Source organism: Bubalus bubalis, chromosome X, assembly GCF_019923935.1.
Source record: "Bubalus bubalis isolate 160015118507 breed Murrah chromosome X, NDDB_SH_1, whole genome shotgun sequence".
Lineage (NCBI taxonomy): Eukaryota > Metazoa > Chordata > Mammalia > Artiodactyla > Bovidae > Bubalus > Bubalus bubalis.
The window spans coordinates 69,592,806-69,609,424 of NC_059181.1; the positions used below are offsets into that span (position 1 = coordinate 69,592,806).

The window sequence follows — 16,619 nt, forward strand, 5'->3', positions numbered from 1 at the left end:
ACTAAGATTCCAAAGCATGTGGTGCAGCCAAAAATGGTAATAATAATAATAAAATAAAATTCAGAACTAAAAGGACAACATACTAGTGCCAGAAGTGCTGTTAAACATTATTTGGCTTAACCTACATATTTCAAAGAAAAAAATGGAGGCCCAGATAAATTGACTTGCTCAAGGTCACACAGATATTCAATGGCAGAAGTGAAACAAGAACTGATGTTTTCTCACTCTCAATCTGATATTATTTTCATTTCACTAAGTTACCTTTGCTATTATTAATTTAAGGAAGTATATCATCGTTTATATTTTTAATGAGTATCACCTTCAGATCTTCATTTTTCAAAGCTATATGCTGATAATCTTTGTGACACCATGGACTGTAACCTACCAGACTCCTCTGTCCATGGGATTTTCCAGGCAAGAGTGCTGGAGTGGATTGCCATTTCCTTCTCCAGGGGATCTTCCCAACCCAGGGATTGAACCCGGGTCTCCTGCATTGTAGACAGACACTTTACCATCTGAGCCACCAGGGAAGTCCGAATAGTGATGCTATGTTTCACCAAATAGTCTTATAACTTATTCTTTGAAATTATCTTTGAGACTGAGTTGAGCTAATTAAGAAAACTGAGTCTTAATACACTGTGATCATATCTTGTTTTTGGCCAAAAAAGGTGTTTTTAACTTGATCCTTAAACTTCATTCTTCAGACTTGTTTCTGAATAACTTTTAACTGTTTCCAAAATTCAACTACCATTATAAGACAAAGACTTTTCACCACAGGAATTATTCTAAAGTATGTGGGGCATACTCTGAGTGTAATTCTAAAGGAGAGTTCCAAAATTTTCCTGAGCAATAGGAATGTAACTGGAATAAGCATATAACCTTTCAAAGTGACAGCCTAAGAAAGACAAATTCAATTGGTTGCTTGCTTACTGATAAATTTGTTTGTTTGTTTTGAGACATATTGTTCCATCTATTTAAGCATTTTAATTTCTTGGCAACATTTTGTAAATATTAGTGTACAGCTTTTTCACATCACTTGCCAGATATATTTCTAAGTATTTCATAATTTGATGGTATTATAAACGTTATTTTCTAAGTTTCAGAGTCCAACTGTTCATTAATAGTACATAAATATAAATGGATATCTCTTTATTGACATGTTTTCTGTAAACCTTGCTTTATTCATTTTTTTAACTGGCAGTTCTTTTTTTTTTAACTGTATTTTTAAATAGACAATCATGTCATTTAAAAACAAAGATTATCTTGATTCTTCCATTCTAGTCTGAATGCATTATTTTCTTTTATCTTGCCTGGTTGCATTCGCAAGTTGTACAATGTTGTATAGAAGGAAAGAGAGCAGACATTATTTACTTACTCTCAATCTTAGGAGGAAAGAATTCAGTCTTTAACCATTAAATAAGATTTTAGCTGTAGGATGTTCCTAGGTGTCCTTTATTTTTTATTTTTATTGAAGTATAATTGGTTTACAGTGTTGTGTTAGTTTCTGGTGTAAAGCAAAATGACTATGTGTGTGTGTGTGTGTGTGTGTGCGTGTGTGTGTGTTTTCAAGTTATTTTCCATTATAGGTTATTATAAGATATTGAATATAGTTACACTTTGTTGTTTGTGATAACTTTATTTTTAAAATATATTACCACTGTAAGGAATCCAAAGTCTTAAATGTTAAAAGCATGCATGTGCTGCATTGTGTTTATTGGGTTACTTTTCCCAGATAAATAAGTTCAAATGGAGAATACCATTCATGCTCCCAGGCAAAGGAAATTTACTAGAGATGAATATATTGGTGTGTGGTATGTAGGATATGTTGATAATACAGTTGAAGATGTTGTGAAAGTAATGAGAAAGTCAGATAGAACTAGAAATAAGAAAAAAACAAAATAACAATGTGACAGAGAAGGTCAGATGAAGTAAGTTGCAGTCTAAACAGGGGGCAGAGAAGAGAAATAGGACAGAGTGAAGAAGGGGATTAAAGAAAACTTTTAAGTTTAAACTTTGAGTTATTAATGATATCAATGATGTGCCCAGTATTGAGAAGGACAAGGAAAAAGAAGGGTCCCAGTTTTAGATAAATTTGCTATTTAGGATTGCTAGCCATTTGTTTCAGCCTTCCTCTTAGCTTATCTGTGAAGTCTTGTCAAAATAATCAATGGGCAGTTAGATAAGAGGCCAGTCATAGAACTAATGATGGAAGCACATTAACACTTGATGAACATCTTAAAATGAAAAGAATCATATTTCCCATATTTGCAGTTGTCTGCCACTGAAGTCAATCAATGAAACAAACAATTGTTAAAATGTTGCAAAGAAAACAGGAAGAAAATGAAATGATTAAATTTAAATGAATATCAAGAAGTGGTGAGCTACTTAGTTTTCAATCCAGTGATATAAAGAGTCATCTCAAACCAACTAAGCACTGAAAATAACACCATTCACTGGAAATAATCCTTTTATTTACTGTCACCAGTTTTGGTTTAGAAGTACCTTCTCTCTTTAGCCTTCCATAAGACACATTTAAGGGAAAGATATAAGAAATAAATAAAGAGCAAGCTTCTGCCTAAATTGCTTCTAAACTCACTTTAGGCCAAATTAATTCCCTAGGCATATAGGTATCCAGAAATCCAGCTGTACTCTGATTAGATAATGACAGAAATGTAAGCAATTGCCTTATGTCAGAAATAAAAGTGAGCAAGCCAGCAGGTAAATGTAATAGGGAAAAATATAATCTTTTCTCAACTGCAGGTTTTGGGAACAAGTGCTTGTTCAACACAGTTTCAGTACTTGGTAAGTCCCCTGGGTATGATGGGGGAGGCAGTTGTCATTTCCTGCCAAAAGAAAGCAGCAGGTGGTGGTTTAAAAAAAAATAAAAATAGCACCACATTACCGCAAAGAAGTATGCTCTTCCATTCTGGTGTGTGTGTGTGTGTGTGTGGTAGGAGGGTAATATTTTTTAAACTTGAGTCGCTTTTATTTGCATTTCCTTTAATTGTAATACAATTCAGCTGTTTAAATGTATACTGAAAGTTGAGATTTTTTAAAAAGGCACTAAGTTTGTTTTGAGTTCTGTACTCTGCCTCGGGGCTTCCTTTGTGGCTCCATGGTAAAGAATCTGCCTGCTGATGCAGGAGATACGCTTTCAATCCCAGGATCAGGAAGATCCCCTGGAAAAGGGAATGGCAATCCAACTCCAATACTCTTGCCTGGAAAATCCCATGGACAGAGGAGCCTGGCGGGCTACAATCCATGGGGTAGTAAAAGAGTCAGATGTGACTTAGTGACTACATAACAACAATTCTGCCTTAGTTCAGAGGTTGCAGGTAAATATGGTAACATTGTAGCTGAATTATTTTTTAAATGTTAGGTGAGCATGGAAGATTATCAGGGTCACTGTTGCCATGAAGGAGGGATTTTCTTTTTGATTGTTTTTGAAATTTCTTCAATTTGATCTCCAAACACTTATATGAATATATTTGATTATTTTGAGGAAACTGTGGATGAAATCATAATCAGTTCAATGGTATGGCATCCAGAACAATTATTTTATCCACTGAGAGATGACTAAGAAGGAAGAACAAATTTTCCTGCTATTAAAAAATTCAGATATGATCCTCAGTAAATAAAAAAAGGAAATTCTTTAAAAAGAGGTTTGGTAATCTTCAAATGCTTTGCAGTAGCCACTATCAATTATTAAAACAATAGCTGGAAATCACTAAATATGTTTTTAGATTTTATAATTTCAAGAGCCTTTAAGTGACATACTTCAAAAATTATACAAAACTGGATAATTGAAAAAAAAAATATCCTACAGCCATGCAGGGGAATTTGTATTCAAATTTAGTAGGCATCTACTAAAGGTCTGCCAATGAGCATTTAGTATTGGTCTAAGTGTTGTGAGAGTTGGACCATAAAGAAATCTGAGTGCCAAAGAATTGATGCTTTTGAACTGTGGTGTTGGAGAAGACTCTTGAGAGTCCCTTGGACTGCAAGGAGATCAAAACCAGTCAATCCTAAAGGAAATAAGTCCTGAATATTCATTGGAAGGACTGATGCTGAAGCTGAAACGCCAATACTTTGGCCACCTTATGTGAAGAATTGACTCATTTGAAAAGACCCTGATGCTGAGAAATATTGAAGGCAGGAGAAGGGGGCGACAGAGGATGAGATGGTTGGATGGCATCACAGACTCCATGAACATGAGTTTGAGCAAGTTCCAGGAGTTGGTGATGACAGGGAAGATGCTGCAGTCCATGGGGTTGCAAAGAGTCAGACACGACTGAGTGACTGAACTGACAGAAGTGTTGTGACAGATATGTGGATGATTAAGACAGAGTTCCTGTTCACAAAAAGCTAACAATTTAGCAGTTATATAGACAACTAACTATACTATTAGTCAGGCCCCATCAGAAGGTTTGTATGCATGCTAAGTTGCTTCAGTCATGTCCAACTCTTGTGACCCTATGGATTGTAGTCCACCAAGCTCCTCTGTCCATGGGATTCTCCAGGCAAGAATACTGGAGTGAGTTGCCATTTGCTACTCCAGGGGATCTTCCCAATCCAGAAATGGGGTTGAACTCGAGCCTCCTGTGTCTCCTACACTGGCAGTAGTGTTCTTTACCACTAGCGCCACCTGGGAAGGAGAGCTAATTCCAATCTGAATGACTCAGAGTCTTGGAGGAAGACATGAAATTATCAAAATTCTCTTTTCTATCAAGATTTTTTTTTTTATCAAAGTGGGAAAGTGAGGATGGGGGACTGGACCTTAAAAACTTTCAGACTAAATTAAAAGAAAGAGAGACAGAGACATTAAAAGGTACACAATATATTCAAGGTCAGCCTGGCATGGTGAAAGCCTAAGACATTTGGAAGAGTATAATAAGAGATCATGCTAAAGAGACAAAATAGAGCTTTGAATGTCAGATATTTTAAACCATCAGTGTGAATATTTGAAAGATTTTGCATAAGTTCATGATTTGCTTTATCCTGTATCTGATAAAGATATCTGTAGAAATATGTTCATCTAAAATAAGAAAGGTGTGCTATTTAACATAATAAAAAAGAAGTTGGGCTATTGCTTATGCTAAAATGTTGTAAACAGAGATAAAATATGAATGTTTGTTCCTCCTGAAAACTGCTAAGTGCTACTGATACTATGCTAGAAAGGTACAAAAAGTTTGCAGCTGCTGGTGGGTATTCTTTATTTGCTTATCTATTCCTTTTAGGTATAAACACTATGTTTTGAGTCAAGACAGAATAGAATCTCATCATCTTTCTGTAATAACATCTGCAAAAGACTTTGGAAGAAGGGATTTTCAGGGTTTCTTTTTTATGCTTTTCAACTACTACAGACTGCTAGAAAACAGTGAATGATATTGATCTGCTTTTAAAGCCAAAGAATAAGATTAATGAAGGACATTGACTTGTTGTTCATTATATACCGATCTTACAAATATTTCCACTCATTGAAAAATTACCTTATTTACTAACAGAGCATTATGAAATGAAAACAAATATACAAAATTCCAATCAACTATTGGCCATGCATCAAGCTCCAGGGGCTGACATAATCCCAGGCTTAACTTCAGATGGAGTCTGTGATCCTTGTAGGACACCTCAGCCCTGTCTTAGAGAAAAGTAAAATGTCTGGATATTTGTGAATGTAGTACTTTAAAGACTGGTGTAGGATGAAAAGAGTGTCATATGAAAGGGTTCTATATTACCCAATTTTCACTATCTCTTTTCAATCAACATATATATGATGCCATCTCCAACATATATGACAACGGTTCTGGTGAGGACCTACAGAATAATTTTATGTTTGATATTTCGTACCTGAGGCATCCTTATTCCAGATTTGGGCTACAGTGACCTCCAGGTGAATATGTCATTACCTTGTTCTTAGATCATGAGTAGAGTAGATTTGACACAAGAGTCTAAGAGTTTAGTCTGGGACTTGCCCCACTTAACACCCCCATACTCCTCCTTTTGGAGACAGAGCAAAAGAAACATATACCTACTCTACTAACATTTTATATTCATAACTCTTTTCTCAAATGTGGTGGCTTATAAAAGAAGAAGAATATGGGAAAAAGATGCATTAGCAGTTATGTGCCATCCTCTCTGCTTCCATCTAAAGCCAAGGGACATGTACCTGTCATAGCATTTCTGTCACTGTTAGAAAATTAGTCAAGGAATCCAATAATCTTCTTTTTCAGTGACACTTCAGTGTCAATAATTAGAAAGATATCTCTAAGAGCCAAAAGTTTCCAGAAGACTCAGTTTGTTGCTGCTGAAAGGAGAAGTGTAGGACCACAGTAATTGTTCCTGGTATATGGTCACTTCTTGGACAATATACATTATCTGCCATTTAAAATTCAAAATTAAGATTGCCCTTTGTCAGATTAATTGCCTTGTTCTTGGGATATCAAATGTTCTCTGGTAATTTTTCAGAGTAGTTACTGAAGTCTCTATGAGTACTTTTTAGGGCTTTTTACTGAGAGCTAACTAATTCCTTTTTGCAATTTGTACTTTAGTATTTAAAATTTAATTCTAAATAATTTTTCATCAGGATCCTTTATGAAGTTTCTGAAGACCCCAGTGTCTTCTGAAGGAAGGAAACTATTAATAAGCAAAATTCTATACACTTTGAATAATATAGTGTGGAGAAATGGCTTCAAATTACAAGTAAAACACAAGTAATGGTGGAAAGTTGAAATCACTAAGTACCAAGACCAGAAACATCAGATACACTGAGTAGAAAGGCAAAGGATGCAAAAGTTCTGAGGTCTATTACAACATGATCCAGAAATTCTGAGTTTGTATGAAGTAGTGACATTCCTCAAGAAAAGTTACTAGGTTTAAATTACAGGACTCTATCTTTAAAGGTGGGAGGCTGATATCCCAAGCCAAAACTCTCTGTATAAGGCAAAAGGCTTATCCCTTAAGAAAAAGGAGTTTGGACCCCAGCCAACAAATGGGAAAGGGCTTTTTCTTTCTTCTTTCTTAAAGCAAGGAGTTTGGGCAATTCATGAATTTACATCACAGTAGGTAGTTACCTACATCTCAAAGCAAGGCCAACCCTGGAGTGAGGTCCTGGAGACTGGTTTAATTTTAGACTTCATGCTTGCCCTTTTTACTAAAACTCATAAGGTTTGTTTCAGTTCAGTTCATTTCAGTCACTCAGTCATGTCAAACTCTTTGCGACCCCATGAATTTCAGCACGCCAGGCCTCCCTGTCCATCACCAACTCCCGGAGTTCACTCAGACTCACATCCATCGAGTCGGTGATGCCATCCAGCCATCTCATCCTCTGTTGTCCCCTTCTCCTCCTGCCCCCAACCCCTCCCAGCATCAGAGTCTTTTCCAATGAGTCAACTCTTTTCATGAGGTGGCCAAAGTACTGGAGTTTCCACTTTAGCATCATTCCTTCGAAAGAAATCCCAGGGCTTATCTCCTTCAGAATGGACTGGTTTACTCATCCACTTTCACAGACAATTAATCATGTGAAGCACTGGATACTTTGTTTGGATACACTCTCAAACAGAAAATTGCAAGAAAGAGCTGCAAAAAAAAAAGGGGGGGGGTGGGCAGAAAGACTTGATTATCTTGGACCTTAGTTTATTTTGTGGAAGCTTATGATTTTACTTAAAATAAAAAACGCCTTCTTGCCCAAATGTTCATGTATGGCCTCAGACACAAGGTGAACATTCAAAAGAGCTGAGGAAAATCCCCACAGCCCTGTCAGCACTGAGAACAGGAAATACGTACAGTTTTCCCACCATAACAGCTTGTGATCTTCTCATCACTTCTATAAAACTGAAAATATTTAAATGTAATGTGTAGAATTGAACTTTGTAAAATGGTTACTTGTATTTTAAATAGAAAGTTATATACACCATGTTTGCCCAGGGACCATATTTTGAGAAGCTTTGTTTAAGAAAAAAGGAAAGACTAAACATAGACACCTATAAATCATGTGGATAAGAGCAAGACCCTAAGACATGAGAGCTGTCTAAGAAAAAACTAAATTTTTTAATGAATGGTAGAAACAAGAAAGTGGATAGTGGCTAAACTAAGTTTTAATTATCAGTACAGATTTCAACACCTTCTGCAGTCACCCAATCCAAATATCAGTTGGTATGCCCTGGTCTCTAGGATGAGAAGTGATTGTGAACTAGGATATCTGAGAAAAAGCAACATGACTGGGCATTATCGCTGGTGATGTGAAATTGAGTGATGACCTTCCCTCTTTCTCCAAATAATTAAAAGTGCACTACTCAGAGCAGAGGAACAAGATGCACAATCTGCTGGAGAGGAACTGTGCTTCAGATCTGAAAAGAAACATTTAGACTTGGCTAAGTGAAACTTTACGGTAAAATAATAACTGTAGATAGCTGCTTTGTCTGTCCACACAAACATATTTCCTCCCTTCATGTATCTGGCCTACTGGGGAGTCATAGATGCCAGAGATAAGGGAAGTTGGGAACATGATTAGATATGGTATGTATACAGAATACCTCTTTCTAAAATAAAAATTCTGATGGAACATTCTCTCTAGAAGAATTAACCAGGTAAAGACTTTCTAAAAGTACTTGCTTACTGAACTGTACTCAGCTCTTAGATACAGTTGCTGGGCAGGTTTCCTGGAAATATTGTAAGCTATTTGACTCTGAAGATTTTCAAAAGTGAAAGTAGCAAGCACATTGCCTGGCAAATGATAAATGCTGAATAACTATTTGCTTAATAAATATTGGATGAACCCAATACATTCAAGACATAGTTCTAAGTGTTCCAGAGGATATAGAAGTGCATAAGACTAAACCCCAGACTTCAAGAATTTTCTGGCCTTGTTGTGGTAGAGTGGGGTGAAAAGGGGCAGAAGCATAAATAAAATGAGTTACTAACCAAAAAGCAGAAGTATATGCTTTAATGGAAGTATAAATGGGGATTTTAAAAGGAATTAGGACAACATTGTTGAGTTAAACAATAAAGTTTCCATGAAGAACCGGAAATTTGAGAGAGGTCTTCATAAATAAGTAGGACTGCTATGCAAAACAAACAAAAAGATATTCCAAGCTGGGCAACAAAATGAGCAAAAGCTATTTGTTGAGGAAGAAAAAGTCAATTTGAATGGTATGGAGCTCAGTTTGGCTGGAGTTCTTGGCACATGAGAACACTGGAAGACAAAATTTTAAATGTTGATGGCACTCGATTGATTTCCAGGAAGCCGTTGATTTCCAGACTATGTATTTTGTAATTTGTTGGGCAAAAGGAAGCCATTAGTGCTTTTTAAGGGTCTCATTTAAAGGAAAAAGATAAAGGAAGAGATAGAGAGATAAATTAAGTAATAAGCCCCTGAACTAGAGTAAAAACAATGCAATTTAAAGAATAATATGATTATGAAAAATAATGCAGTTGCAGAAAGTAGTAATAATAAGAATGTTGGTTATTAAGCACTTATGTACTATCAGTTCAGTTCAGTTGAGTTTAGTCGCTCAGTCATGTCCAACTCTTTGCGACCCCATGAATTTCAGCACGCCAGGCCTCCCTGTCCATCACCAACTCTTGGAGTTCACTCAAAATCATGTCCATCGAGTCAGTGATGCCATCCAGCCATCTCATCCTCTGTCGTCCCCTTCTCCTCCTGCCCCCAATCCCTCCCAGCATCAGAGTCTTTTCCAATGAGTCAACTCTTCACATGAGGTGGCCAAAGTCCTGGAGTTTCAGCTTTAGCATCATTCCTTCCAAAGAAATCCCAGGGCTGATCTCCTTCAGAATGGACTGGATGGATCTCCTTGTAGTCCAAGGGACTCTCAAGAGTCTTCTCCAACACCACAGTTCAAAAGCATCAATTCTTCGGCACTCAGCTTTCTTCACAGTCCACCTCTCACATCCATACATGACCAGAGGAAAAACCATAGCCTTGAATAGATGGACATTTGTTGGCAAAGTAATGTCTCTGCTTTTGAATATGCTACCTAGGTTGGTCATAACTTTCCTTCCAAGGAGCAAGCGTCTTTTAATTTCATGGCTGGAGTCACCATCTGCAGTGATTTTGGAGCCCAAAAAAATAAAGTCTGACACTGTTTCCACTGTTTCCCCATCTATTTCCCATGAAGTGATGGGGCCAGATGCCATGATCTTCGTTTTCTGAATGTTGAGCTTTAAGCCAACTTTTTCACTCTCCATTTTCACTTTCATCAAGAGGCTTTTTAGTTTCTCTTCACTTTCTGCCATAAGGGTGGTGTCATCTGCATATCTGAGGTTATTGAAATTTCTCCTGGAAATCTTGATTCCAGCCTGTGCTTCTTCCAGTCCAGCATTTCTCATGATGTACTCTGCATATAAGTTAAATAAGCAGGGTGACGATATACAGCCTTGACGTACTCCTTTTCCTATTTGGAACCAGTCTGTTGTTCCATGTCCAGTTCTAACTGTTGCTTCCTGACCTGCATACAGATTTCTCAAGAGGCAGATCAGGTGGTCTGGTATTCCCATCTCTTTCAGAATTTTCCACAGTTTATTGTGATCCACACAGTCAAAGGCTTTGGCATAGTCAATAAAGCAGAAATAGATGTTTTTCTGGAACTCTCTTGCTTTTTCCATGATCCAGCGGATGTTGGCAATTTGATCTCTGCTTCCTCTGCCTTTTCTAAAATCAGCTTAAACATCTGGAAGTTCATGGTTCATGTATTGCTGAAGCATGGCTTGGAGAATTTATTATGTAGGGTGGCTCAACTATCACATTGACTCTCTAAGTTAGGTACTATGATTATTCTCATTTATCAATGAGAAATTAAAGAATTGGAGAAGTTTAATGATACACCCAAAGTTGCACAGCTATTAATTTAAAAAGCAAGAATTTAAACTCAAATAATTCTGACTCCTAAACATATGTTATTTCCCCCATAGTACACTATCTTCCCCTCAGGAACCAGTTTGGAAATGGAAAACAAATGACAACGAGTCAATGCCTCCAAGACTTTGAGACAACCTGGGAAAACATGGATGAGCTTAACAGCAGTGAAGAAGTCAGGAGTAAAAACTGGTTTGAAGTTTCGAGGGATGATGATTTTTGTATAAGATACATTGATGTTTATAGTCAAATGATTTTATTTACTGAAAGCATTTCATTGAATAAATACTGAGCACTTACTTGTGTTTTCCACAGTCCTTGGTGCTGTTTTAAGGCAAGTAAACAAAATATACAAGAATCCTTGTTCTCTTGGACTTTGCATTCTAGTAGGGAAAATATATGAAAAAAAAAAGTAATAATCAAAGAGTATGTTAGTTATGACTGGAAATGAGTAAAATAAATACTAAAGGGAGATAGGAAGAGTTAGAGGTGAGCTTCAGTTTTAAATAGGTAGATAAGGGAAAGAAAACCTCATGAAAATGTTCCACTTGGGTAAAGATCTGAAGGAGGCAAGGAAGTAAGGCACATACATAACTAGGTTAAAGCATTTCAGGCACAGGAATCTGCCAATTCAAATGCTTTGAGACGAAAATATTATTGGTCTGTTCACCTCACAGCAAGAATGATAGAATTGCTGGAGCAGAGTTCAAAGGGGAGAATCATAGAAGGTGACGTCAGAAGAGTAACCAGGGGCCAGATCGGATAGGTGACATAGGCTGTTTGTTGTAAGAACTTTTATTTTCTCTCTGAGTAAGATGAACATACATTAGGAGATTTATCAAAGACACAACATGATCTGACAAGATATGCCATATTTCATTTTATTTTAGTACATATATAATGTTTATTGTAGACATTATACAAGAGTCTGTAATAGCACCTATAGATCCTATAATAGGAACTATCATTATGTCCTCATCCAGGATCACTTCCCAGAAATAAGAGCTTCAAGAGCAAAAATTTGTCAACATTTTAAGATGGTAAGTATAATTAGACTGCTCTTTAGTCAATCTTGGAAACTAAAATATTCGCTAGGAATGTATAAAATAGTGCATTTGTACACATCCTTGAAGGAAATGGATTTTGTATAAATAGATATTGCTTCATTTTCATAAGTTGAATTCTGAGATGATGACAAAATGTCCAAAAGAAGAGGTGATATATATATATTTGGGAAGAGAGCTACTGCTCAAGATTGACATGTAGATTTAAAAGCCACTGACTGTGATAGGAGAGGTGAATGTTCATTAGAGGTTACTAGATATATATTTTTTAACTTCTGATTTCTAATCAGTGACATTAGCAGGTGATGATTTCTATATATGGGCTTCTCCAGTGGCTCAGTGAATAAAGAACCCACTTTCAATGCATTTGACACAGGAGATGCAAGTTCAACTCCTGGGTTGGGAAGATCCCCTGGAGAAGGGCATGGCAACCCACTCCAGAATTCTTGTCTGGAGAATCCCATGGACAGAGGAGCCTGATGGGATACAATCCATAGGGTTGAAGAGTTGGACACAATTAAGCATACACGCACACATGACTTTTATACATAAATAGTTAAAAGGAGGTTGAAAAACCAGGGTTTGTGATTTTTTGGTCATCCACCTAATTTTGCCTGCCACATAATCAAAGTCACTACCTGTGAAAATATTTCAAAGATACATTTCAGTTTGGGGGCTAAACAATCTAATTTTAAGCACTCTTTCAGCATCAACTTTTATTCTTACAGTCATGCTTCTTTGTGTTTTATGACACCATCTCTCTATTTCCTTATATGAGAAATCTGAAGTATTTAACCTCATCAATCTGCATGCCTAGTTCATATCATTCATCAGGATGTTTAATTAAAGTATGTACCATATCTTGAACAAAATGTGCTGTTCTACCTACCAGGCAATTGAGGCAAAATAATAACAATAATAATTCCTTCAGGGGCTGAATCAAGCCTACTTCAAGCCACATGGATTTGATAATCCAAAGCAGGATGTTTTATAATTCCTATTTCATTTCTGTTCTTCCCTCATATCTTTAAAGTCAGTTATGTCCTCCTGGATTTCAGCAGCCTTGAGGTAACTATTCATGCCCTTAAGTTAAAATTTGTTTTAGAACAAAGATCATGGACCTAACTGGGTCAACTTTCTGGAAATTTTGAATCTTTGTACTGGTGTTGTCTTGCATAATTGAAAAGTGCCTTAATAACCCATGTTAATGGAAGTATTTAAAGAGAGGCTAGTTGCCCACTTATTTTCAGACATCTGGGAAATATTTGAACCAAATCAGTGGCCTCTGAATGATGACTCAAGGACAAATGCTGGGTTGGCTATATCTTAATCATATAGAGACCTTTTAAAAATACAAATTCCAGGCCTTAAATACTGACTCAGAACTTCTTGGGGAAACACTGGGAAGTCTAAGGAAAGCTATAATTTTTTTTTAAACTTCCCCAGGTGAGTCTGACAATCAGTGATGTTTGTGGTCTATATCAGAGCCTCTCAAATGTTAACATGCCTAAGAATCACTTGTGGTTCTTCTTAAATTGTTGATTGTTATGCAGCAGGTTCTAGGTGGGACTTGAGATTCTTCTGCATTTCTAATAAACTCTTAAGTAATGCTGAGTCATGTATCATATTTTGAGTAGTAAGGAGCTAGATTACCTCTCAGATTCCTTCTAGCTATACTCTCTTGTGATTCTAAAGTGCCTTATGGAACTTGTATCTATCACCCTTACTCATGTCAGAACTTTCCATTAATGGTAATAGATTTTTCTACACATAAGCTTTTTTGTTTTTGCAAAAACAAGATTTTTTAAATTAAATTTTAATTTTAATTAAATTAAAATTGTAATTAACTTTTCAAAATTTATTATTTTTGCAAGACAATAATTGGCTTTCTTTTTTTTTTTTTTTCATTTGCAGTTCTGACTTTGTTTTCAACACATAACTGAGAAAGTCCCAGGAAGCTGACCCATCCAAGTCAATCATCTCTGAAGAGTTATAGACACACTAAGTACTAGAGTAAACCTTTCATCTATGTGAGCCAAAAAAAGAGAAAAACAACCTGCCAAACACCAGTAAAGAGATGACTATCATCGTATGGGAATTTGAAGAGCTTCTATATGGCACATTCATGATCCAAATGGGAGAGGATCAGCCCTCATGATGTCTCAGAAGGCCTTTTAACTGAGTAACAAGAAGGGGAAGTTATAATAGCTTGTCATCTGTGCTTGCACATTATACTTCCAGGTAGTTAATGTAGACAAATTCAAAGCAAACATGCAGACAGTTCTTTGAAAAGCCCCCAAATCATGTTTAGAAGCTCTGACCAATGCAATAAAAAGGAAGTTATTCTATATTCAGTTTCTCCAGCCCATCAATGATCAATCTTTCAGAAAGAGCAGTAGTAGATCGTAAATTTAGATTTTTAACCACCATTTAGCAAAGGCAGCTTCTCTAGAAACAAACATGACTGCTAATGACACATGTGCTGAGATCAATAGAGACAATACAGATTCCCGATACTTCATCTATGCTGTGACATACACTGTCATTCTTGTGCCAGGTCTCATAGGGAACATATTAGCCTTGTGGGTATTTTATGGCTATATGAAAGAAACCAAACGGGCTGTGATATTCATGATAAACCTGGCCATTGCTGACTTACTACAAGTCCTCTCCTTGCCCCTGAGGATCTTTTACTATTTGAATCATGACTGGCCATTCGGGTCTGGCCTCTGCATGTTTTGTTTCTATCTGAAGTATGTCAACATGTATGCAAGCATCTACTTCTTGGTCTGCATCAGTGTGCGGAGATTTTGGTTTCTCCTGTACCCCTTTCGCTTCCATGACTGTAAACAGAAGTATGACCTATACATCAGCATTTCTGGCTGGTTGATAATCTGCCTTGCTTGTCTGCTATTTCCTCTCCTCAGAAGCAATGATGACACCCCTAGCCACAGAACCAAATGCTTTGTGGATCTTCCTACCAGGAATGTCAATCTAGCTCAGTCTGTTGTCATGATGACCATTGGCGAGTTGATTGGGTTTATCACTCCTCTTCTGATCGTCCTGTTTTGCACCTGGAAAACAGTTTTATCACTGCAAGATAAATATCCTGTTGCGCAAGACCTTGGAGAGAAAAAGAAAGCCTTGAAGATGATTCTAACATGTGCAGGAGTTTTCCTAATTTGCTTTGCACCTTATCACTTCAGTTTTCCTTTAGATTTCCTGGTCAAGTCCAATGAAATTAAAAGCTGCCTAGCCAGAAGGGTGATTCTAATATTTCATTCTGTTGCCTTGTGTCTTGCTAGTCTGAATTCCTGCCTTGACCCAATCATATACTACTTTACCACTGATGAGTTCAGAAGACGGCTTTCAAGACAAGAGTTCCATGATAACATAAAACTCCATGCAAAATCACTTGTGTGCAACCACACCACATCTATCGTGTCAACTGAATTATGTTAAATTAAAAAAAATGGATGTGGACTGAAGTATATTAGAACATATTTGCAATACTCCTACCTACTGGGAAGTAATCACAGCAAGCAATCAAAGCTTTTCAGTTATGCTCTATCTTATCTATATGAAGATTTCATGTCTTCATAACACAATCTATTTAGAGCATTATATTCCACTATCATTAATGTTGATATGTCCTTGTAGTAATTTATCATAAAGTCTTTAAGATTTAAGCTCTAAAATTTCAGTGACATTCTATATGCACATGCTTTCAGCAGGAGTCAGTAGTTTTATCTGGGAACCTAAGATACAGAGAAATAATTAGCTTGAACTAATTTTAAGCACTTGGTTTTGTTACAATGGACACTGAATTTCTTTGTATTTAGAAACAATGTAGTTGTCTATTTATACTAGTAATCACAGTTTATATCCCAATATCATGTTTTAGTTGTCTTTTTTTTTTCAGTTGTCTTTAAGTAGGATAGGCAATATATTATTTTGTGAAACGGTGTTATAAACATGGACCATTTTGATCTCCTATATGTGATTATACTCTTGAGTTTGAAGACTCAAATAGCTATTTCCTTCATTTAAGTATCAGTATGAAAAATCATCTATCACATCTATTAATAGAATGAAAATCTGAACTCAGGCCTCTGATATGTTTAAAATAAGAACAAGAAACTAATTCACATACTGTCTATGACTGTATAAATTGCCATATTTAATCTATCCCAGACAGATAGCTTATCAAAGTTCGTATAATGTGACCCACATTGTCTTTAAAGGTCCAGGAGAAAGCAGATGCATGATAATCACAGTTCTGATTCTCTTAAACTATTTCCAGACAGCACCTTTGAAGATGTATATATCTTTCAAATAAAGAAAGTGTCCACTATGCTTCTAGAGTGACATTGAGGTACCTGAGAGGTTACTGCACTTTCTGAGCCTATACAAGAAACAGTGCACTAAGTTTAGGCAAGACCAAAAAGATAAAAGTTATTTTTTACTTTTAAGTAGCAACTATCAAGCTACATTCACAAGCCAGAGTAAGATCTAGAGGCAGACAGGCATGTAGACTCATGCCTGTCTCAGTAATTTTTTTGATCCAGCTTTGCTCCAGTCATACTATTCTAAGGCCAGTACAACTTCTTCCAAGGCAGCTGGGAAAGTCAATTTTTCCCCTGTTGAGAAAAGTGCAGAAGATTAATTTTGGTGACATTGGGCAC

General features: G+C 36.5%; 1 protein-coding gene across 9 annotated transcripts in view; it reads left to right on the top strand.

The window, feature by feature from the left end:
- The window catches only part of GPR174 (G protein-coupled receptor 174), a 38,133-nt gene extending 21,743 nt beyond the window's left edge, over positions 1-16,390 (top strand). For 2 of the 9 annotated variants that reach the window (XM_025277195.3, XM_025277194.3), the window contains exons 3-4: positions 10,927-11,910; positions 13,849-16,390. In XM_025277195.3, coding sequence (XP_025132980.1) covers positions 14,395-15,396 — 1,002 coding nt within the window. In that variant the 5' untranslated portion in view covers positions 10,927-11,910; positions 13,849-14,394 and the 3' untranslated portion in view covers positions 15,397-16,390. Of the gene's footprint in view, positions 1-2,760; positions 2,803-10,926; positions 11,911-11,951; positions 13,003-13,848 lie in introns of those variants that run through there. The other 7 variants (XM_006067011.4, XM_006067010.4, XM_025277197.3 and 4 more) reach the window with 6 other exon arrangements.
- Positions 16,391-16,619: the final 229 nt, after the last annotated feature.